Here is a 26,297-nt window from a genome sequence, read left to right as displayed (position 1 = left end):
CTCACTGACATCTTGACTGGAACCTCATGAGAGACCTTGAGCCAGAACCACCCAGCTAAGCCATTCCCAGATAGCTGACCCTGTGAAATAATATATGCACAGCAAAGATAACTAATTAATATGTTAGGTAGGTTTTCTAGAAACAGACACCAAGTGATACAATAAGGAAGTGCTCAAAAGGGAGACTGTTCAAGAAGTGAGGAAAGCAAGAGAGGAAATGAGAGGAAGTCAATCAAGGGTGCCAGATTTAGGCAACAAAGTCTTCAAGAAAACAGACGTCAGCCTGATCCCACAGTAAAACTCTAAAGGATAAGTTATACTGCAGAGGGATTTTTTTTTTTAGGGGTGAAACATGTTCTTTTATCGATGCAAGTACATCCAGTCACACCAACAACTGACATCCTATGTCATGGTACAGCTTTGTACTCAGAGTTCATCTCAAAATACCAAGTATCATAGAGTGCGCATCAAATTGGGAAAATAAAGGAGCAAATGCAGGTGCAGTGTCAGATAGATACTAGAACTGATGACCCAGTGAAGTGCCCAGTTACTACCAGAAAGTAGCTTAAATGAAATAACAAATGAAAGGAAACTGACTATAATAACAAGGCAGGAGTTAGCTTTACTAAATTTTGGTCATTTTACTTTTACCAATTTTTGGTCATATACACCAACCAGAAGTTTTCATGCTAATGAAAGTTTATTTACATTTATAGAATAGTAAAACCTCGCTTACACAGTAAAAAGGGGAAAAAGTCCTGCCTGAATTAGTCAAAACTGACATCTTTTAAAATGCAGCTTTCTTAAGTTTATAGATTCTGTATATTATAAAGATACAAAAATATACAGAGAACTAAAAGTAAGTTACTGAAAATTATAAATTAACAGTTAGTTATAATAAATTCTGAGAGTAATCATTTAAGTATTTGACTATCTGAATCATAGATTATTTCTGAAAAATCACAAATTTGACTAGAGTCTAAAACTTTCTATCATTCTATTGGTTATCTACAATTGACTTTAAATTATTTTGATCATTTAATTGTGCACTCTGTTTCTTTAATTTTAAATCATGAACAATGAAACGTAATTTAATACCCAATGTATCATTTTCAGAGAAGCCACACTGAAACCTCACATAGTATCTGTTGGTTCAACACTTTTTTGCACCAGCTATAAAGATATATTCTTTTCCAGAGGGCTTAGTGCCTGTTGATATAAGTTACCAGGGTAAATTTTTTTATTAATAATTTTATTAATTTTAATTTTATTAAAAATAATTTTATTTTTATAATTTTATTAAATAATAATTTTATTAAATAATTTTATTAAAATTGAGTGTGGTGTTAAACCATAAGAGACTCTTAATCTCAGGAAACATACTGAAGGTTGCTGGAATGGTGGGGGGTGGGAGGGATGGGGTGGCTGGGTGATGGACATTGGGGAGGGTAGGTACTATGGTGACTGCTGTGAATTGTTTTAAGACTGATGAATCACAGACCTGTACCCCTGACACAAATAATACATTATATATTAATAAAAAACTTTTTAAAAAGAGCCAATTACTAATTCAGCAAATCTTTATGAAATATCAGATGCAATGAAAAGCACTAGGGAAAGAAAAATATATGACACTCACATGGTCACTATCTTTGTGGATCATATAGAAAAAGGATAATACAAAGTAACAGAAGTGCCTATGGGCACTCACTGCAGTTTACTGGGCCCATACAAGACAGAAAAATTAAGCATTATCAAAGCCAAAAAGCATTCTTCTCCACCAAATCCAAAAACCTAACGGAAAACATCTAATTTGAAAGGAGTTTTAAAAGAATCAAACCACAACATAGGCCAATTTAACAACTGAGATAATTAAGAACTTCATCCCTATTAAAAGACAATATGATCTACTTTAGAAACAAAACAAGGCAAAAAAACCCCAAAAAACAAAAAATTGAGATGAGACAACTGGAAGCCAATTTTTCAATGTTACTACATATAGCAATGTAATCTTGATAGAACCTACCCTCTATTTGCCTCAGGTGTAAATGTAGTTAAATGTATATACTACTACCTGACGTTATAAAAGATAAAATACTAAATCTGAAAAGAATCTGAGCAGTTAAAATATTTTATAATCATACACATTTGAAGAATTATTTCACCACAGAATAGACTAAAAGTATTACTGTTTTTATACAATAGTACAATTTATTATAGCTTTAAAAAGAAAAATATTTTACATGTCTACTCAATAATGTTCAATATACTTGAAACATCACTAATTTGTAAAATAGTAAGTTTATATTGGTATTGTGCTTATTGCTTTTACCTCAGTTCCTAAGTACAGAGTTGGTCCTGTCTTTTAATAGAGGGCCAAAAGACGTTAACTAATGAAGATAATTCTATTTGCTCTAATTAACATAATTACCATTTCTTTTTAATTATTTCAATTTCAATTTAATCCAATTTCATTGAATAATCCAAACCTCAAAACACCTTAACTCTAAATGCCTTCCATAGACACTTTCTTTTTTTTTTTAAAGATTTTATTCATTTATTTGATAGAGAGATAGAGAAAGAGCACAAGTAGGCAGAGTGGCAGGCAGAGGGAGAGGGAGAAGCGGGCTCTCTGCTGAGCAGGGAGATGGACATGGGGCTCGATCCCAGGACCCCAGGATCATGACCTGAGCCGAAGGCAGCCGCTTAACCGACTGAGCCACCAGGCGCCCCCAGGTAGACATTTTCTAAGTGCTGAAAGAAAAAGACCAAAAATTCTGTATCTAGCAAAACTACTCTTAAAAAGCAAAGGAGAAATTAAGACATTCCCAGATAAACGAAAACTGAGAGAATCTGATGCTAGTTGACCTTCCCTAAAAGAAATACTAAAGGTAGTCCTTTAGGCAAAAATAAAAGGACACTAGACAGTAACTCTAATTCACATGAAGAAATAGAGTCCCAGTTAAGGTAATATAGAGGTAAATATAAAGACAGTATAATTTGTAACTCCATTCTTCTGATTTAGAAAACAACTGCATAAAGAAATAATTATATTATGGTTTATAATGTATAAAGATGTAATTAGTATCTCAATAATAACACAAAGGAGGAGGATTAATATCAACTAGATTGTTTTAAGGTAGGAGATTTAATTATAATCTCCAGGGCAAACACTAAGAAAATACTATATATATTATATGCATGTACATATATATACAAACTATTATGTATTATATTTATATATTTTTAAATATTTATATTACATATTTATATATCTATATATTTATGTTACTAATATATATCATATATTAATGCATATATATGTTAAAATAAATGACAAGAGAATTAAAATGGTTCATGAGAAAGTATCTATTTAAGGCAAAAGAAGACAGTAATGGAGGAATAGAACAAAAAAGACATGATATATAAAGCAAACAGTAGGCATAAATCTGGCCTTATCAGTAATTACATTAAATGCAAAAGAACTAAACAATCAAAAGGCAGAAATTGGCAGACTGGATTCTTAAAAATCCATCTATATGCTATTCAAAAGAGACACACTTTAGATTCAAAAACACAAAGTGATTTAAAATAAAAGGATGAAAAAACATACCATGGCAACAGTAACCAAAAGAGAGTTAGAGTAGCTATACTAATCAGCCAAAATAGACTTTAAACCAAAAAAACACACAAAGAATGACATTTTATAATGAAAAAAAGTTAATCCATCATGAAGATATAACAATTATAAACATATATTCACCTAAAAACAGATCCTCAAAAATACATGAATGAGAATTGGCAAAACTAAAGGAAGAACAGATAATTCAACAGTTACAGTTAGAGACTTCAATATTACCACTTTCAATAACAGAGAGATAGGAAGAAGATCAACAAGGAAACAGAAGACCTGAATAACAATATTAAATCAACTAGACCTAACAGATGTCTACAGAACACACCACACAGCAACAGCCAGATACATGTTCTTCTCAAGTACACATGGAACATTCTCCAGGATAAATCATATGTTAGGCCATAAAACAAGCCTCCATAAATTTAAAAGGACTGAAGTCATAAAAAATATGATCTCTGACCACAGTAAGATTAAATTTGGAATTAGTAACAGAAGAACTTCTGGGAAATTCACAAACATAGGGAAATGAAACAATATGCTCCTAATACCCATGGGTTATAGAACAAATAACAAGAATTTAGAAAATATTTTGAGATGAATGGAAACAAAAACACAACATACCAGAACTCATGGAATGCAGCTAAAGCAGTGGTTAGAAGGAAATTTATAGCTGTAAATATATTAAAAAAGAAGATCTCAATCAACAACCTTAACTTCTAACTATGTGAAAGAGGCCAAGACACAAAAGACCACACTTACTATGATTCTATTTATATGAAATATCCAGAATAGGCAAATCCACAGAAAAAGAAAGTAAATGAGTGGTTGCCAGGGACTGGAGGTAGGGGAGAATGAGGAGTGACTGTTAACTGGTAAGAGGTTTCCTTCTTCAGAAATGAAATATTCTGGAATTAGTTTTAATAGTTGCACATCCTCATAAATATGCTAAAACCACTGAATTGTATACTTTAAAGGGGTAAATTTTTTGGTATATGAATTATATCAAAATAATGTTACTATCTTTTAAAAGAATTAATCAAAAATGAATACAATGTAGGGCGCCTGGGTGGCTCAGTTGGTTAAGCGACTGCCTTCGGCTCAGGTCATGATCCTGGAGTCCCGGGATCGAGTCCCACATCGGGCTCCCTGCTCAGCAGGGAGTCTGCTTCTCCCTCTGACCCTCCCCCCTCTCATGCTCTCTATCTCTCATTCTCTCTCTCTCTCTCTCTCTCTCTCTCTCGAATAAACAAAATCTTTAAAAAAAAAAAATGAATACAATGTAGAAGGAGTAAGCAAATGTAGACACAACATATTTAAAAGCAATTGTGATACAATAGCACAAATACAAGAAGTGTGAAATGGAAGTATACCATTATAAGGTTCTTACAGATGAAGTGATACATCACTTGAAAGCGGACTACAATAAAGAAAAAAAGTTAAGTGCCTTACTCACAGGGGATATTTAAAATACTTATGCATGAAGATTTACAGCTTACTGAGCTTATGGTCAGTCTTTAGAAAAGCAGGCCTAAAATGCATACGTATCTTTTTTATTACACGAATATTTATGTGTATATATATATATATACATGTACACACACACACACACACACAATATACATATACAAAAGGTACTCACCAAAACAGAATAAATGTGCAAACATCGGTAAACAGGGGAAAAATCAACCAGATCCTGAACAGTTAAGATCTGAAAAATAAAACCACATTTTTTATGGCATTCACTGTTTATTATTAAGGTATATTTGTGAAATAATTTTTTTCTGATTACCAAAGTAATACATATTAATTACTCTAAATGTAGCCAATGCATAAGACTACAAAGAAGGAAAATAAACCAATTCCACTTCTGGAGATGAAAACTCTAAGCAAGCTGGTATACATTTTTCTCTTATTGTTTTTTTGTTTCCAACTTAATTTTATTTATTTATTTTTTCTATTATGTTCAATTAGCCAACATATAGTACATCATTAGTTTTTGATGTAGTGTTCAACGATTCATTAGTTGCATATAGCACTCAGTGCTCATCACAACACATGCCCTTCTTATAAAACCACATTTTAAAAATTATCAAACTTGGCATACCTGGGTGGCTCAGTTGGTTAAGTGTCCAACTCTTGATTTTGGCTCAGGTCATGATCTCAAGGTCATGGGACTGAACCCCACAATGGGTTCCATGCTGGGCATGGAGCCTGCTTAAGATTCTCTCCCTCTCCTCTGCCTCACCCTACCCTCTATCCCCCCACACTCACTCTCTTAAAAGAGAGAGAAAAAAAAGATTCTCCCTCTCCCTCTGCCCCTCCCCCCTCAAAAAATTTTTTTAAAAAATAAAAATATAAAACAAATAAAAATAAAAATCATCAAACTACTAGCTTACTGTTGGATAATGTAAGTTAAAGACAGCAAGGAGATTCATGGACTTCATGTTATAACATCTATCCACTATAAAAACATTACTATAAACACAATGCCTTTGTAATTGTTTTGGCACTAGTTCAATAGTTCATTCTTTATATATTTATCATTATTGTTGAGTGTTTTAGATTATAAAGTAATTAAAGGACAGAGATTGTGTATCTCAAACATGCTTGAGAGAAGAGAATATAGAGATTCTCTGAATACTGATTAAAAAAGAACAAAAAAGTAAATTTCGAAAACATTAATTTCCGGAGACTAATCAGGACACACTAATTTTAAGAAGATATTAAACTGTCTAAGGCAGTTCACTTGTCTGTATCCCCTACAATATCAGACATCCACTGCATATGCACACACATATATGCACATTCACATATATACATATAAACATACACATGTGTGTACACACACACACACATAAATACATACAGTTTCACTCATCCTCAGGCATATAGTAGAAACATATATACTGAACTCTCAGTTGTTCTCCAACCACAGAGAAGGCCATGGGCACATATTCATATGGTTTCTTTTTTTTTTTAAGGTTTTATTTATTTATTTGAGAGAGAGAGAATGAGAGATAGAGAGCACGAGAGGGAAGAGGGTCAGAGGGAGAAGCAGACTCCCTGCTGAGCAGGGAGCCCGATGTGGGACTCGATCCCGGGACTCTAGGATCATGACCTAAGCCGAAGGCAGTCGCCAAGTGAGCCACCCAGGCACCCCATATGGTTTCTTTTATCAATGAATTAAAAGTTCATACTGAGCACCAAGTCCTTAGAAAAAGAATTTAAAATCTCACTGACAAGGCAAAACTTATAAATAGGCTCCTCATGATATTAACTAAATTCAAAAAAATTCAAAGGAAAAGCCAAAAAGTAGGCTCAACAGAAGACTTTATGTAGAGAGTAAAAGAAGCAAATAAAATTAGGAATAAATTCAGATATAGAAGATGAAAGAAAGTGAATATTTAAAGATAACTTCAAGCTTTCTAGAATTAAGACTTTTTTAAGAATTAAAAAACTTTAATCTACTAGAACCATTTTGCAGGATCTCAGCACTAATGGGGAAAAAAAGGTAGGCTTTCCAGAATTAATCTAACCAGCAAGGTCAAGCCATCATGAAATTAAATGTTTGCCACAGATAATTAAAATAAGTGATCACTACAAAAAAATCATTACATTTACAATTTTACTGCTAATTATGGTAGAACACCTAGGTTCAACTATCTATGGCTTATAAATATAATCTAGAATATATCCCATTTATCTGTCAACTATGCAGTCTAATATTTCAGAGGACACACTGCCCTAACAGCTCATTACAAACAGATCTACATAAATTCAGTTTTCACACGGGAAGACTGAGAGTCACACAGACATACATTACAACTCAAAATAAAAAAAAATCATGAAAAAAAGAAGGAAAGAAGAAAAAGAGGGAGGGGAAAAGGAAGGAACTTCCATCACCTCCTCTTCATTCTCATCCTCTTCCTCAAATCCACGTTTCAATTCAACTTCATTCCTTTCTTCTGGAATTCTATCATTTATGTACACATTCTTCCCAAATTTTACATTATTTTGCTTCTGTAGAGCAACGCTGAAGATCTTCTGCTGTTGTGCCTATTTTGGAAAAAAGAAAAATTCAGATTATTATAACATTTATTATGGTCAAAACTGGTTCAAGAATTTCATATTTTCTTGGGGCGCCTGGGTGGCACAGTCGTTAAGTGTCTCCCTTCAGCTCAGGTCATGATCTCGGGGTCCTGGGATAGAGCCCCGCATCAGGGCTCCCTGCTCCACAGGAAGCCTGCTTCTCCCTCTCCCATTCCCCCTGCTTGTGTTCCCTCTCTCACTGTGTCTCTTTCTGTCAAATAAATAAAATCTTAAAAAAAAAAAGAATTTCATATTTTCCTATCTTTTTAATGGCTTTGGGTGTAGGATCTGGAGTGATGTCTCATTTTTTATTCAGTATTTATGCTCTCACTCTTCTTTCTGAACAGTTGTACCAGGGTTTATCAATATTATTTGAAAAGACTAAGAACCAACTTTTGGCTTTTTGATCCTCCCTAATGTATTTTGTTTTCTATTACAGTGATTTCAACTCTTGATTATTTCCACTTTCTTTTAATTTTATTTTACTGTATCTGTTTTTAAGTGTACATTATTACATTAATACATTACATAATTAAAATATACTAATATTATATTAATATATTAACATAATACATTAATGCTGACTATAGGTACAATGTTGCACAGTAGACTTGTAGAGCTTATTCATCTTGCTTAACGGAAACTTTATGCCTGTTGATTAGTAACTCATTCCCCTTTCCTCCCAGTTCCTGGCAACCACTATTCCACTCTTTGATTCTGTGAATTTTTCTATTTTACTTTTATTATTTTTAAAGATTTTGTTTATTTATTTGACAGAGAGAAACACTGAGAGAGGGAACACAAGCAGGGGGAGTGGGAGAGGGAGAAGCAGGCTTCCCGCGGAGCAGGGAGCGCGATGTGGGGCTCGATCCCAGGACCCTGGGATCATGACCTGAACCAGAGGCAGATGCTTAATGACTGAGCCACCCAGGCGCCCCTGAATTTTTGTATTTTGGATACCTCATAATTTCCTTTTTAAGGACTGAACAGTATACCATACACCACTGTACGTATATACTGCATTTTCTTAATCCATTTATCTGTCAATGGACATCTGTATTGTTTCCACATCTTGGATATTGTGAAAAATGATGCATGAGCATGGGAGTGCTAATCTTTCTCATGATTCTAATTTCAATTCTTTTAGATAAACACCCAGAAGTAGGATTCTTGGATCATACTGTAGTTCTATTTTTAACTTTTTGAGGAACCTTTTCAAAATAGCAGCCACATAGTTTTGCATTCCCTCAACAGTGTGCAAGGTTCCAATTTCTTCACACACTTGCCAATGTTGTCTTTTGTTTGATAACAGCAATCATGAGAGGTGGGAGGTGATATGTCCTATTGAGATTTTGATTTGCATTTCCCTAATGGTTGGTGATGTTGAGCATTTTTTCATATACCTGCTAGCAATTTGTGTATCTTTTTCGGAGAAATGTCTATTCAAATCCCTAGCTGATTTTTACATCAGATGATTAAAGTTTTTTTGCTATTGAGTTGTAGGTTTCTTTACATATTGTGGAAATTAATCCCTAATCAGACATAGTTTGCAACTATTTTCTCCCATTCTGGAGACTGTCTTTTCACACTGTTGACTGCTTCCTTTGATGTGCAGAAACTTTTTAGTTTGGTGTAAACCCACTTGTTTAGTTTCTGCTGCCTGTGCTGTTTGTGTCATATTCTTCTACTTTCTTTGAATTTAATTTGCTATTCTTTCTCTAACTCCTTCAGATGGATACTTATATCATTGATTTCAGCTGTTCTTTCCTAATTCATAAATTTAAGGCTATAAATTTCCCTTAAACACGACTTTTGCTGCATCCTACAAGTTTTGATATGTCCTACTTTCATTAGTATTCAAAATATTTTCTGGTTTCAATTGTTTTTTTTTTTTAGATTTTATTTATTTATTTTTGACAGAGAGAGAGACAGCGAATGAGGGAACACAAGCAGGGGGAGTGGGAGAGGGTGAAGCAGGCTTCCTGCTGAGCAGGGAGCCCGATGCGGGACTCGATCCCAGGACCCTGGGATCATGACCTGAGCCGAAGGCAGACGCTTAACGACTGAGCCACCCAGGCACCCCTTGAGTTTCTTCTTTGACCTATGGGTTATTTAGAATTTTATTTCTTAATTTCCAAACATACAGGGATTTTCTACTTATCTATTTATTTCTGATTTCTGGAATAATTCCAATATGGTCAGAGAACATACTCTGTATCATTTCAATCCTTTGAAATTTACTGACATTTGATCCACAGACCAGAATGTAATCAATTTTGGTAAATGTTCTTTTAAAAATGTATGTTCTGAAATCATAGGATACAGTGTTACATGTGTCATTAGGTCTGGGTTGTTAATCATATTATTTGAAAGGACTGCATCTTTATTAATTTTGTCAACTGTTTCTTGCAGTTACTGAGAGAAGTATTAAAATCTCACCATTATGATCATCAAGTTATCTATTTCTTTTAATTCTGACAATTTTTGCTTTATGTATTTTGAGACTACGTTCTTATGGAAACAAATTTAGAATTATTTTCCTGATGAACTGAATCTTTTATCACTATGAAACATTCTTCTTTCTTCTCTCTACTAATTATTTGGTCTTAAAGCCTGCTTTGATATTAATATACATACATCAGCTTTCTTTTCATTGATGCTTGCATGATGTATCTTTTCCAACCTTTTGCTTTCAACCTCTCTATATCTTTATATGTAAGCTATGTCTCCTATAAACAGAACAGTTTAGTAGAGGTTTTCAAACTCCTATCAATTCCCCTCCTAACTTATATATGGTTGTTGTTTTGCACTGTTAATTCTATAAAATATGTAAACCCCATAAGATGTTTTTGTTTTATACAGCCAACATAACATATGCAATTTTATCCAAAATAGTTGCCCTTTCTGTTTATTTGCTACACCTCTGGGTTTCTAACTGGGATAATTTTCTTTGTCTGAAAATAATATTTCCTTTATGTAGGTCTACTAGAAATAAATCCTCTAGGTTTTTGTTAATCTGAAAAAATATCTTCATTTCACCTTCATCTTTTTTTTTTAAGTAAACTCTACCCACAACATGGGGCTCAAACTCATGACTCCAAGATCAAGAGTCACATGTTCTACCAACTGAGCCAGCCAGGCACTCCCATTTCACCTCCATTTCTAAAAGAAATTTTTGGTGGGTAAACAATTCTAGGTTGACAGATAAGGTTTATCAGCACTTTAGATATTAGCTCACTGTCTTTTGGCTTCCATTAATTCTGCTGAGAAGTCAGCTAAAGATTAGTATTATTATTACTCTTTTGAAGGCAATAAAATTTTCCCTCTGGCTGCTTTTAAGATTTTTCTTATCTTTCTAATATTTTACTATTATATGCCTAAGTATGGGATTTTTTCATTTCTCCTGCTTAGAATTCACAGCACTTTTTGAATCCGTGGCTTCAAGGTCTGCTATATTATTTATGTCCATCATTCTTTCTTCTCCTTTCTGGACTACGATTACACATATGTTAAATCTTCCCATCTTATATGTCTTTAAACTCTTTACATCCTTTTGTCTCTCTGAGCCTCAATTTGGGTATTTTCCTCTGACCTACTTCTGGTTCATTAATTCTCTCTTCAGCTGTGTCTAATCTGTCTTGCCAACTACAGAGTTCTTTTTTAAAGATTTTTGTTTTTATTTGAGACAGAGAGAATGAGAGAGAGAGAGAGAGAGAGAGCACATTAAGGGGGGGAGGGTCAGAGGGAGAATCAGACTCTCTGCCGAGCAGGGAGCCCGATGCAGGACTCGATCCAGAGACTCCTGGATCACGACCTAAGCCGAAGGCAGTCGCTTAACCAACTGAGCCACCCAGGCGCCCTACACACTGAGTTCTTAATTTGTAATGTATTTTCAGTTCTAGAATTCACAGACGGTTTGCTTTATGGTTTCCAATGATCTGCCAAAATTCTCAATCTTGTCTTATAATTCCTTGACTATGCTAATTTTAAAGTCCATATCTAATAGTTCCATTGTTTAGACTTTGTTTCCCATCCTAGAGTTAGCTTTATATCAATTACTAAAGAGTATACTCCTCTTCATTTCAGTGAGTCAAGTTAAATAACGATCCAATTATTTTCATGACCTTTGGTTTGGAATATTGTCAGTTTTAAAAAAGAAGTACCATTAATTCCTTTTTAAGTGAAAATCCAGCTACATAAAATTTAAAATACCAGAAAAATTAAAAAGATATGATATATGCATGAATGTACATAAAACATCCTGCCTTAGCTTCAGGTGATTATCAGTAGTGAAAAAAAATTTTTAATTTTCTGAAGCCCTGAAGTTACATGGGACAATTTACCTCCTGAGTCAGCATATGTGTGTGTTGGTGGGAGGGACTGGTTCACTCTTTGGCCAAAATCCCAACTCTATGAAATGTCCACTAACCCCACAGAAGGAACTATAGTATCAAGCTGACCAAACTAACTTAGTCAATGATTTTCTGTTTTGAGTTTAAATCATTCTTTAAAAGCATTGCTTCCAAACTGTGTTAGGTACAAAACTAACATTTCACACAGTATCTACAAGTATTTCTTGAAAAAAGCGTCTATGCTCAAATTGGTGAAATACACATTATATATTGTATCCCCTTTATAGATCTGTAATTCATAACTAAAGGAATACACTTAACTTTAACCCAGATTTCCAAAACTTACTTGACCATTTAGTCTCCTGTTTTCCCCTAAAGGACATTATTAAAATGTATGCCAGAAAATATAATATGGAAAATGTGAACTGAGACTATGAATTTTAGGTATTTGTTAATTAAACATCAGACTACTCAAAGTGCATTCATCTCTCACAAGAAAGAGGGGGGAAAAAAAAACAAGTACAAGCCTGTTTTTTACTTTAAAAAATTCTCCCTGGAGAAGCTAAGACTCAACTCTAAGATCCTTCAAAAAAATAACTTTTTGTACCACTCATTTTAGGCATGGTACTAGATCCCAAGAAGGTAAAAATAAAAAGGATATAATCCCTCACTTAAAAAACTCACTGTCTAGGGGCGCCTGAGTGGCTCAGTTGGTTAAGCGACTGCCTTCGGCTCAGGTTATGATCCTGGAGTCCCGGGATCGAGTCCCACATCGGGCTCCCTGCTCAGCAGGGAGTCTGCTTCTCCCTCTGACCCTCTTCCCTCTCATGCTCTCTATCTCTCATTCTCTCTCTCTCAAATAAATAAATAAATAAATCTTTAAAAAAAAAAAAAAAACTCACTGTCTAGGGGGGCCTGGGTGGCTCAGTCAGTTAAGCATCTGTCTTCTGCTCAGGTCATGATCTCAGGGTCCTGGGATAGAGCCCAGCATCAGGCTCCCTGATAAGCAGGGAGTCTGCTTCTCCCTCTCCGTTTGCCCCTCTCCCCTGCTCAAGTGTGCGCATGTGCTCGCTCTCTCTCAAAAAAAAAAAAAAAATCTTAAAAAAAAACCCCAAACTCACTGTCTAGTTAAGGATACAAAATAAACAATTATAATATAGTGTGAAAAGTATAAGGGATATATACACCAAGGAGGAAGTGACCATCTCTTGCTGGCAGGAGTGAGACAGAGAAAGATTCCACAGACAAGGTGATGCTTAAGCCAGCTTTGGGGAAAAAAAGCAGGAATTCTTCAGACAAGAAATTTGGGGAAATGGAAAGCGTTCTAGGTAGAGGAAACAAATTGTATATTCAAAAATTTGTAAGAGTTCCAATACTGTTATATCACAGGAAGGAGTATCAGGAGATGAGGCTTTTGTTTCATACTGAAGAATTTAGATTTAGGTAAAGGGTCACAGGGAATCACTGAAGAGAAAGTGGTCATACTTGCATTTTAGAATAAGGGGAGAAAAGATCAGAGATAAGGAGAATAATTAATCTGATATAACAACAGTCCAGGTATGTAGAGAGAAGGATACAGAATCTACAGATATTGAGAAGCAGAATTGATAGTTACAAGTAGGACTTAGAAACAAATTACATAAAGAATATAAATACTCCTGAAAAGTCTAAAGTACTCCCTAGTTTCTGGCTTCTGAAAGTAGGACATATTACTATGTGACATAAGAAATACAGGGAAAATAGATTTTGTAAGAAGACAGTAAGTTTACTTTTAGAAATGGTAGGTTTGATGTGCCTACAGGATATTCAAGAGACTATATAACAAGTAAATCCACAAATGGGACATGAGATAATGGAATTAAGACATGCTTAGAAAAGGTTTCTGTGATGAAGTTCTGTTTAAGTTGCAGAGGTAGGGAGCTTGATTCTTTTTACAAGAAAATAATGGTAGTAAACTAGGAAGAGTCTATTCCCTTTCAGCAGGAAATTCTCACAAACCTCAAATCCCAGGGCCCATGACCTGGTGGACGGCCTAGGCAGAAAGTCCAAAACTGGTCTATGAAAAACAAGTCAGAGAAGATAAGTTTAACAATGAAACTTAGATTGTGTAATAGAACATGAACTTTAAACTATCGTTTACATCCTTGTGCTGAAAAAACTTTACCAAGTGACTGTGTTTTTTATCCTCATGGCATACATAAAACTCCTTGTCTAGACTTAGGAGAAAAAGTACTGAAAACACTGTAATGCTGAAGACAAGAATATAATGTTGCAGAACTCTCCAGTGCAGAAAAATACTCACTAATCAGAGGCAGTCAGAAAGACTTAGTATCCTGAGAAGATATGGGAGGTGCTACAAGAATCAGAGGCTCCCAATTCTCATTTTATTATAAAATGCATCAGTCCTGTTAGTAGCCTGAAGGTCAACAATGGAGGAGAAAGATGATCACTTTAGAGAAAAGCTATTAAATCCCACACTTCATTATACCTTAACAGTGAGGTAATAACCACTCTTGGTTCTACTTTCCTAGGGCTTTCCTAACCTACATAGTTCTCTGAGAGAATGACAGTCTCTAGATTCAGAATCTCTGGATTATTCTGAAAGCTGGCTTCAAATTTTATTCTCTTATACTTAACTTAGGCTTTATTTTTTCCAGTTTACTAATCTGAAATTCTAACTCTAATCTCCTTACACTTCTACCATTTCTTTTCCTATGCTCCTGCCCACAGCTAACCATATTTCCATCATTCCAGAGGTAGGGAAAATGGCCTCAGGCCTAGCTTCCAAAGAAAAGACACGAGGAAATAGGGCGCCTGGGTGGCTCAGTTGGTTAAGCGACTGCCTTTGGCTCAGGTCATGATCCTGGAGTCCCGCGGATCCAGTCCCGCATCGGGCTCCCTGCTCAGCAGGGAGTCTGCTTCTCCCTCTGACCCTCCCCCCTCTCATGCTCTCTCTCTATCTCACTCTCTCAAATAAATAAATAAAATCTTTAAAAAAAAAAGGAAATAAATTTTGGTTTCGTTCTCTTTTGTAGCTTCTGTTTATTTACAGCAAATAAATATACTGTTTTATCAACCAAGTATTTAATCTGAACAAAAGATAGTATCAAAAATAATTTGAAGACTGAATCTGCTGCAGTCCACCTACTGATAAGCAAAAGTTAACAGGAAATTCTTTAAAAAGAAGCAACTTTAAAAAACATTGTACAAGTCCTACATTATTACATATGGTTTTCACTTACTATTAAAGTAAAATGATCCTGATAAAGAATTTTCAAAATCTATACATCCTCAAGGTAAACAATTTACTAAACAAATTTATTAAATCTATTAAACAAATTAACAGAATACTGTGCAAAGCTGAAATAATTAACAGAAATATAATGGAGATTATCAGATTTATAGATAATTCTTTAAAAAGTTAAAGTAAGGAGGAAGTTCATATACTGAATTTTAATTTCCTCTGTTGTGACAACAGTCTGACACAGATACATTTCTTTAATTAGAAAATAAAACAAAATAAAATAAAATAAAATCTTCTCAGGAAGCCCTGGCTGGAGAAGGAACAGAAGGTCATGCCTGCGGTACCCTCTGTAGCTTCCCACTCAGGGCCCACCCAGCCCATATCCTTCTGCCCCTACCCTGCCATACCTGAAGCATCTCTAAAGTAGTTTCTAATACTTGAGAAAAAAAAATTAGGGGTTAGAAAGCATGTTGAGCACTGTTTTATTTCTATGACACTGTGATTACTGGGAATTTTAACTAACTCAGAAATTTTAAGTTATAATCATTTTAAAACTTTTTATTACTGAAAATTTCAAATACAGATTAATATAACAAGATCCCAAGTACTTCATCACCTAACTTCAACAATTTATATTTATACATTCTTGTTTCATCTATATACTTTACCCACTCACTTCACACATACACACACTATACACAAACCAATTATTTTTTACAACTTTGAGGTCAGATTTATATACATTGAAATGTACAGATCTTAACTGCACAACTCTGACAAGTGGGAGACAGAACATTTCTATCTCCTCAGAAAGTCTTTTTGTGTCCCTTCCCTGGCAATTACTCCACCCAGAGGTAAGCACTGTTCTGATTTTTTTCACTTTAATTAGTTTCACCTGCTTTAGAACTGCAGTATAAATGGAGTGACACAATTTGTGCTTTTTTGTGTCCAGCTTCTGTAGCTCAGCATAATGCCTGGGAGATTAATATTTGTTGTTGTACATATCAGTAATTTCATTCCTTTTTATTGCTAAGTAATATTCCATTGTGTTTTTATACAGCACAATTTGTATATCCCTTCCCCTTTTGATGTCCATTTGGGTTGTTTCTAGTTTTGGGCTAGCTGTGAACAAAGCTGGTATGAACATCACAAGGATATGTTTTCTTCATTTCTCATTGGAATTATCTAGGAGAAGAACTGATGATTCAAAAAGTAGGTACATTAACTTTACAACTGCCAAATCTTGTCCATTGTCTTCTATTATTGAGCTGTAGAAGTTGTTAATTCAAAGATAATACTTTTAAAGAAAATAATTTAGAACCTTAGGATAAAAGGAATCCCATTTGCCTCTATGGCTGCCATGGTTCATCTAATTTTATACCAAATTCGCCTGCTGGCACAAGTTAATAAATTACCACATACTTGGGATGATTCCCAAGAGACAGGCTGGTGATTCAAGTTAGATTGACCTAACTTAAATACGGAATAGCTGCAAACAAAAGAAAATGTTGATTAAATCCATTCTAAACAAAGTTCAGGAAACATATGAAAAGGATAAAACTAAACAAAAATAAGCATTTTATGTAACTAAAAACAAGTAAACTCTGGATATATTCTCTAATTAGACTACTGAATAACATTAAATTAAAATTTTCCTTTTTAATCTCACCTGTTTCATTGCTGTTTCACCTATTTTGTCAGAATGTTTTCGAATGCTTTCCAAAAAGTCTTTGAGATCAGACATGGAGATTTCTTTAATATCCTCACGGAGTTTAGGAAGATTTTCTATCATTAGCTGACAAAACCGGTATTGACTAACTCGGGGAAAAAAAACATTCTCTAATTGTTCCATAGTTTTTAGAGCAGAATAATACCTGTGAAAGGTTAAGAAGAAAACTCTATAAAAAGTTATTACATTAATTTTCAAGTTAAAATAATTAATTAGTCCAACACTCCAATCAAAAAGGACACAGTTAAAATAAGTAAAATTACCATTTATTTCTATTTACTAAGCATAAACTATAAACCACATGAACATGTTTGCAGGTGAAAATTCATGACTTAGACTAATATACGGTTTCCTTATTTCATTTCATTTAAATATGTATCATCTGTAACAACCTAAATCTGTCATCACAATATCTTTTTTTTAAGATTTTATTTATTCATTAGAGAGAGAGAGAGCACACGCAGGGGTGGGGAGCAGAGAAAGAGGGAGAAACAGACTCCCCCCACTGAGCAGGGATCCCGATGTGGGTCTCGATTCCGGGACTCCGGGATCATGACCTAAGCCAAAGGCAGACAGATGCTTAACTGAATGAGCCACCCAGGCACTTGTCATCACAATATCTTAAAGGTATATGCACAATATTTCCGAAATTTTTCATTATAATAGTTATTGCTATGTGCTTTCATAATATCTCTCCCATCCACATACCATCACATCAAAAAACTACAAATTTAATTCAAATTAAAGTAAAATGTGTTTTAAGGACATCTTTTTGAAAATTTTACACTATTTAAAGCACTTAGAAATAATATTAAGTATCAAAAAACCAAGTGAAAAACCACAGTGATTTATTCTCAACTCAACAAATACATACTGAATGACATGGGGGATTGCAGTAATTAGTAAGAGATAGCCTATGCTATAGAAAAATTGACAATGTACTTTCATATACATATTTTTATTTTCTCTAGACTTCTATGAGGTAGATGTGTATGGCAGATATCACTATTAATACTTTACAGATGAAAAACAAACACAAAGAGTACACAATTTGGCCAAGACACTATAATTAACTGGTAGAAAAACCGTAACTATCAGTTTCCTACAATAATATTCACCACCAAAATCCACTGAAAGTAGGTAGAAGAATTTTTTAAATTAATCAAATAATATTCTATACTTTCCCATTGATTTGGATATTAAAAATGAGAAAAGGCATGATCTAGAGAACAAAAAAAGTAATACACAGGTAATTTGAAAGACTGTAAATTCAAAGCTATTTAAAGATATTTACTGATTCTCTAGCCTATATTCCCAAAGATAGAGTATATTTTGCAAATTGTCACAAAATCTATCACTATTTTAAATATTAGATGCCTAAATTTTATCTTGGTTATTTAAAATCATTAGAATTGTTATAAACAAATAAAATATACATTTGGTTAGAAATGAACATATTTAGGTGATAACATGGGTGGGAGAGATGTCATTACAATGACTTTGATAATACCTAAGACATTATAAATTTAAATGAAGTAAAATGATGAATAATATCTTTTCTGAGTAAAATAACATTTTATATACAATAGGTCAGTCAACAGTCAAATTGTGACCCTGCCCTATTTTGATCCTGCCCTATTTCCTGATTTGATGTGAATTAGGTATACTCCAAAAGTATTATCTCCACAACAGACAGGCTTTCTGAAAATTCATGGTAATGCCTACAATGTATTTGAAGTCATAAAGTGACAGAGGCTAAATGAAAGTATTACCAGAAGTTTTTGCAACATCCAAAGACACAATCAAATGACTTCATAACACAACTGTGCTTTCCTTCATGCTTCTATACCTCTCACTTCCCATCCCAAGCTTCCCATGTCACTGAACCATGAAGCCTTCCTAGCACCCCCCACACAACACAACCAAGAAATGTGAGCAGTTAATGCCAGTGGGCTGAATCCTCAACTAATGAGAAAAGTAAGTCAAAAGATAAATTCCCCTTTCCTCCTCCTAGATGAAATGTCCTGAAATTTACAATAATATATAGAACTCCTAAAAGTTCTTTGAAATTGATCAACATTAAGCATCACTGGCTTGCTCTCCCAAGTTTGCCAACTCATTTCCCTTTCACTCAACTCTGCTTCTCAGCTTCCGTAGGATTATAGTCCAAAAGAAGTAGTAAACTATAAGGTTATAACTCAGGCTTTGCTTTCTAGGAAACTCAAGCTAAGAAACACAGCAAGGCTATATTCTTGGGCAGAGAACAGAAACCAGAGACCAGACCCTGAATCTTTCTAAAATTCAGCCACAAATCTAAGCTTTATATCCCTAAATGCAAGCAAAATTTCCACAATGATTACCATTCTCTTTTGGTATATATCATGCTATTTCTTAAAAATTGTAACAGTAATCCATAACCACTGGAAAAATACACAACTATAAAGGGAAAAATAAAAAGCACCATCTGATACTACCATGTAATAATGACCTCAATTTGGCATCCAGTCATATATCTACAACATTTCCAGGTCTGTATGCTCATATCTTATTTAAAAACATATCATGGAAACTATCTTTAAAATTATTCTAGGACAGATTAATACCCTACTTGTACGTCAACTGTAAAAATGTGATGATGTCCTCATAACTGGGATTTTAAGTATCTGATTTTTTATTTTTTATAAATAAGACTAAAGTAAATTTCTCCCTATATCAAAACCTCTACCAAGATGTCCGCTTTTATAAATATGAGACATTAAAAAAAAATAATGTGTCATCCCCAAATGGAAAACATGTGACTACTATAATGGTTCTCTGGCCCACAGGGTACAAATTATGTCACTGTTCTTATTTCATTTGCCTTCCCTTGAGCATTTCCAATTCACCAAAGTTTGAACTATCACAGAAGTGGTTACTTCAGTCTCTACTATTCTAAATACAGTGTCCGGCATATAAGAAAAAATTACAAGATACATAAATAAGCATAAACATGTGATCCAAAAGTAAAAGTCAATGGAAGCATATATACAGGTGGCCTAGATCTTGGAATTAACAGATGAAAACTTTAACTATTATAATGTTACAGACTCTAGGAAGAAAGAGAAGTTAATATATATTAAGAGATGGGAAATTTTACGGGCGCCTGGGTGGCTCAGTTGGTTAAGCGACTGCCTTCGGCTCAGGTCATGATCCTGGAGTCCCGGGATCGAGTCCCGCATCGGGCTTCCTGCTCAGCAGGGAGTCTGCTTCTCCCTCTGACCCTCTTCCCTCTCGTGCTTTCTAACTCTCATTCTCTCTCTCTCTCAAATAAATAAATAAAATCTTTAAAAAAAAAGAGAGATGGGAAATTTTAGTGGAAAAACAAATTACAACAAAGAATCAAATGAAAAAGCTGAAAATAAAAATCAGAATAAAGAATTCATTCAATGGGCTTAAGAGCAGACTAGATGCAGAAGAAAAAATGATCCCTGAATGTGAAGACAACTGAACAGATATTTTACAAATTGAAACATACACACAAACACATAAAGAATAAAGATAGGAGGAATAGTGTCTGAGATCAAAAGAAATACGCTCAGTAAAGTTTAAGATAGGTCCAAAAAATTACCCAACATGAAACAAAAAAAGAAAAGAGAGAAAAGGAGGAGTTCTTAGAAATTATGGACAACGTTAAATGATCTAACATACACGTAACTGGAGTTCCCAAAAGAAAGGGGAGAGAGAAAATAATGGTGAAGAAATATTTGAAGAGATATGAGCCCTGAAATTTTCAAAACTGATGAAAGTTATCAACCCCCAGATTCAAAATAAGCTAAACAAACCCCCAAGGAATATAACTATAAAGAAAACCACACCTAACCACATCATAGTCAAACTTATAAAAAAAATATATGGAGGCCAGAGAAAAAAGGCCTAATTGCAAATCTTGTAACACCAATGAGAATGATAGCTGAACCTCTGAATAGAAACAATGGAGAGCAGGGGCGCCTGGGTGGCTCAGTCATTAAGCGTCTGCCTTGAGCTCAGGTCATGATCCCAGGGTCCTGGGATCGAGCCCCATGTCAGGCTCCCCGCTCAGCAGGAAGCCTGCTTCTCCCTCTCCTTCTGCTGCTCCCCCTGCTTGTGCTCTCTTGCTCTCTCTTTGTCAAATAAATAAAAATAAAATCTTAAAAAAAAAAAAGAAAAGAAACAATGGAGAGCAGAAAATGAAAAAAAAAACCATAATATTTAAATTGTTGGGGGGAGGGGACCCTCTGAAAACCCAGAATTCCATACTGATACAGGCTATTGTTCAGAAATAGAAGTAAAATAAACACGTTTCCAGATAGACAGAGCAAGAAAATTTTCTTTAGCAGACAGATGTGTACTATAATAAATACTAAACAAAATTTATCATGTTAAAGGCAATTATGCCACTTAGAACCCTGGATCTGCAAAAAAAGGAAAAAAGAGCAACAGAAAGATTAAGTGGATAAGTATAAAAGAATCTGTTTTAATTATGTGTGTGCGTGTGTGTGTGTGTGTGCGTGTGTGTGTGTATTACAAGTAAATTATATTAAAACAAAAACACAACAAACAAGATGGGAATAAGTACAATTGTCCTAAGTTTCTTATATTGTTGATGAAGTTTAATAACATTATTTGAAAGTCAACTGTGGTGAGTTAAAAATGCATATTGTGCTCTCTAGAATAGCCAGTAAAAGGTTAAACAAAGATGTATACCTAGTAAGTGAATAGAGTTAGAGATAAATATATATATATACCAAAACAAAACCTCAATCATGAAAAGGAAGGAAAGAAAGAAATACATCAGACAAATAGAAGATAATTAATTGAAAAGTCAACCATAATAATAATTACATAAATATAAATGGTCGAGGGGTGCCTGGGTGACAGTTGGCTGGGTGTCCGGCTTCTGGTTTCAGCTCAGGTCATGATCTCAGATTCGTGGGACTGAGCCCCACGTGGGCTCTGCACTCCGTGGGGAGTCTGCTTGTGATTCTCTCTCTCCCTCTCCATCTGCCCCTCCCCCACTTTCTCTAAAATAAATAAATAAATCTTTTTAAAACTTAAAAAAAAAGGTCTAAAATGCCATTTACAAAGTAGAGATTGCCCACTGGATGAAAAAAAGTAAGACCCAACTATATGCTGTTGATAAGAAACACACTTTAAATATAAAGAGTAGGGTTAAAAAGTAAAAGGATGTCAAAGATATACCATGAAACATCCAGTATAAGCATGCAGGAATAACTAAAATGACTACATCAATACCAGCAAAGTTGAATTCAGGACACAGAATATTACCAAAGATACAGAAGGACATTTCATATGACACAAAGTTAGTAAGAATATAAAACAATCATAAATATGAATGTGCCTAATAACAGAGCTTTGAAATATATAGAAGAAAATGTAAAGAACTAAAGGGAAAGTAGACAAACTACAATAGTAGGTAACGTTACACCCCTCTCTTACCCCGACAGAACTGGCCAGCAAAAAAACACTAAGGAGAAAGAAAATCTGAACTGCTCTAACACTAACATGACCTAACTGGTATTTCTAGAACACTAAAGCCACAACTGCAAAATACACAGTCTCTTCAAGTACACATGAAATGTTCACCAAGACAGATGATATGCTGGGTCACTAAACAATTCTCAATAAATGTCAAAGGTCTGAATTCCTACAAAGTATGTTCACTCACCCAAGAGTATCAAACTAGAAATTAATAATAAAGATTATAACATATCCTAAAAGTCCCCCAAATATTTGAAAATTAAATACACTTGTAAATAAACCAAACGTTTAAAAAAAGGAAAATTAAGGAGCAGCTGGGTAGCTCAGTCAGTTAATTGTCTGACTCTTGATTTCAGCTCAGGTCATGATCTCTGGGCGTGGGATCAAGCCCCACATCAGGCTCTGAGCTCAGTGCAGAGTCTGCTTGTCCCTCTCTCTCTGCTCCTCTCCCCATTCCTGCACTCTCTTTCTCTCAAATAAAATCTTAAAAAAAAGGAAAATAAAATATTTTAAACTAAAAGATAATAAAAACATTTCAAAACTGCACCTAAAGTAGTTCTCAGAGGAAAATGTAACTTTAAATGTTTGTAATACCAAAGAAAGGCATATGGCTGGCTCAGTTGGAAGAGCATGTGACTCCTGATCTTGGGGTTATAAGTTCAACCCCATGTTGGGTGTAGAGATTATTTAAATAAATAAATGTTTTTAAAAGCCTAAAAAAAAACAAATATATTTTTTTTTTGTCATTTTAGAGTCAATTGTGACACATATAGTATTTGGGTACAACTTAAGCTTTTTAAAATATACTGATTTTCCTATCCTAGAGAAAATGTTTCAATAGAAGTTGAGTTTCATTATAGCTTTTGTTTGTTTGTTTGTTCTTTACATTGATACACTGATGTCTAGGAAATTATAGTCATTTTGGGGGGAAATTATAGTCATTTTAAATTAAAATTCACTTATTTCACAGCATATATATGATTCACAGCAATGAATGATTGAAAATTTTTTTAAAAAGGCATAAAATTAGTTCTAAATTTCCACTTTATGAAAACAGAAAAAGAACAAATAAAATCCCAAGTATAACAATGCAAATAATAAAAATAAAAATAGCCTTTTTGCCTGTTCAGACACCGTCTACCTCCCGCCCTTTGGTCGAGGGGAAGAGCAGAAGGAAGTCTGCAGGTCTACAGGTCTGCAGGTCACAGCGGCGCGCCTCGAGGAGAGGACGCCTAGAGCAGAGGTCCAGACCATCCTGAACATGGAAAAATCCTGCAAAGAAAACGAAGAACAGCCACAGAGCGCACCCAACACGGATGAGGAGCAGCCTCCTGTGGAGCACTCTCCCGGAACGCAGTCTCCGGAGGAACCATCTTCCGAGGAGCAGTCCTCAGAGGAGTTCTTTCCCGAGGAGCTCCTTATCGAGCTCCTTCCTGAGATACTGGTGTTCGAGGAGCGCCCTCCTCAGAAGCGCCTTTCTAGAAGGCACCTTTTGGAAAAGCGCCCTCCCATGGAGCAGCCTCCTTGTGGAGTGGGAAAACATAAGCTAGAAGAAGGAAGCTTTAAAGAGAGGCTGGCTCGCTCTCACCCGCAATTTAGAGGGGACATACATGGCAGAAATTAAGCACTGAGGAAATGATAAAGGTAGCAGAGGAGATGGAAGAAATGAAAAGACTACGCAACAAATTGATGGTTATGCATTGGAAGGCAAGAAGGAACCCTCCTTATCCTATTTAATGTGTTCGGCCTTTAATGCTGTTTTGCCTGATATAAGTATTGCCACCTGAAGGTTGTATTTTCTCATATACCTTTCCCCATCTCAATTATAACTTTTCACGTGGATTTATTCTAGGTGTTTCACTTGTAACTGGCATAAAATTGGGTTTTCCCCGCCCACAAGCTGTAAGTTTCCCTTTTTCAATCATGAATCTCACCCATTTGCATGAAAAGATGTACATTATATATTGCAAAGTGAAAAAAATTTTTGAAAAGTAAAAATAAATAAATAAATAAATAAAAATAAAGATAGAAATCAAAGAACAAACTCAAATATTAGATCTTTGAAAATCTCCATAAAATTGATAAGCCTCCTGTCACATAAATCAAGGGAATAAAACCACAAATTAGCAATACTGGGAGTGACAAAGATGAACATTACTACAGATCCTACAGACATTAAAAGGATGATAGGACAATATTATAAATAAGTTTATGCCAATAAATTCAACAACTCAGATAAAGTGGTCCAAGTCCTTGACAAAACATAAGATAAAACTGACTCAAGAAGAAATAAAGTCTTAATAGCTCAACAGCTGTTAAAGTAATGGGATTCATATCAAAATTTTGCCAGCTGGCTTTGCTAAGAATACAGCACTCTGGGCTTATTTCAAACTGATTACTTTTTTCTTTCTCTGTTGGTATTTTTCTGTGATCTTCACTCTGAGAATCTGGTAGGGCTCCTGAAGCTAAAATTCATGGAAGAGTGGTGGACTTCCTGTACCCCCAGGAATTTTTTTTTCTCTCTGAAGCCAGTACGTTCAATCACCTTTAAGTATTCCTATCAAGGTCCAGCAGTGGCTTCTGCTCTCAGTAAACTGTGATAGTCTCTATTTGCCTGTCTCTCCAATTCCAGGGGCAGCAGACTGCCGTATGACCTCATTTCTCCAATGGATCTAAAAGAGGTTTTTTAGGGACGCCTGGGTTACTCAATCGGTTAAGCATCTGCCTGTGGTTCAGGTCATGACCCCAGGGTCCTGGAATCGAGTCCCGCATCGGGCTCCTTCTTCAGCAGGGAGGTTGCTTCTCCCTCTGCCTGCTGCTCCCTCTGTTTGTGCTCTCTCTTTCTCTCTGACAAATAAATTTAAAAAATCTTGTTTAAAAAAAGGTTTTTTATTTTCAGTTTGATTAGCTCTCTTCTTATTGTAAAGACAGGAATGACTGCTTCAAAGCTCTTTACATGTGAGATCAGAAACCGTAAGTTCCTTATTTTTATTCTTTTTTTTTCCTTTTTATTAATTTGTAAAAAGCTCTTTATATATTGTGGTTATGAGTCCTGTCAGAAAAAAATCTTGCATATGTTTTCTCCTTGCCTATCAATTTTCTTAAAAGTGTATTTTGATGAATAAAATTTTTTATTTGAGGTCCACAATTTCCAATTCTGTATAGTAGCTTTTTGTGATCCTTCTAAAAAATATTTTTGCTTACCCCAGGTAATGTGAAAATATCTTCCTACATTTTCTTATAGAAGTTCTAAGATTCTGGGTGGAAGACAAACATAAGACCCAACTATATGTTGTATAAAAGGAACCACTTTAAACATAACAGAGAGATTAAAAGTTAAGGGATGGAGAAAAATATATTATGCTAACACCAATCAAAAGCTGGAGTAGCTATTTTAATTTCAGATAAAGCAGACTTCAGAGCAAGGAAAGTTATGAGGAGATAAAAAAAAGCATTACATAATGATAAAATAATTAATCTCTAAAAAGACATAACAATCCTTAATGTGTATGTGACTAATAAGGGAGTATCAAAATATGTGAGGTAAAAACTGATAGAACAGCAAGGAAAACGGACAAATTTACTAATATAGTTGAAGACTTCAAAACTCCTCTAACAGTAATTGACAGATCCAGCAGGCAGAAATTCAGTTAAGAATATGGTTGAACTGGGGTGCCTGGGTGGCTCATTCGTTAAGCGTCTACCTTTGGCTCAGGTCATGAACGCACA

General features: G+C 34.7%; 1 protein-coding gene and 1 pseudogene across 3 annotated transcripts in view; one reads left to right on the top strand and one right to left on the bottom strand.

Annotated features, from left to right (window-relative positions):
• Positions 1-26,297, bottom strand: part of EXOC6 (exocyst complex component 6) — a 240,815-nt gene that overhangs the window by 152,327 nt on the left and 62,191 nt on the right. For all 3 annotated transcript variants that reach the window (XM_027595848.1, XM_027595850.1, XM_027595849.2), the window contains exons 6-8: positions 16,992-17,196; positions 7,541-7,693; positions 5,277-5,345 (exon numbers count right to left, since the gene is read on the bottom strand). In XM_027595848.1, coding sequence (XP_027451649.1) covers positions 5,277-5,345; positions 7,541-7,693; positions 16,992-17,196 — 427 coding nt within the window. The remainder of the gene's footprint in view (positions 1-5,276; positions 5,346-7,540; positions 7,694-16,991; positions 17,197-26,297) is intronic.
• LOC113923342 lies at positions 23,830-24,435 on the top strand (annotated as a pseudogene).

This window comes from Zalophus californianus, chromosome 15, assembly GCF_009762305.2.
Source record: "Zalophus californianus isolate mZalCal1 chromosome 15, mZalCal1.pri.v2, whole genome shotgun sequence".
NCBI lineage: Eukaryota > Metazoa > Chordata > Mammalia > Carnivora > Otariidae > Zalophus > Zalophus californianus.
The sequence above is the reverse complement of the archived record's forward strand: the minus strand, read 5'-3'. Positions and strand labels throughout refer to the sequence as shown.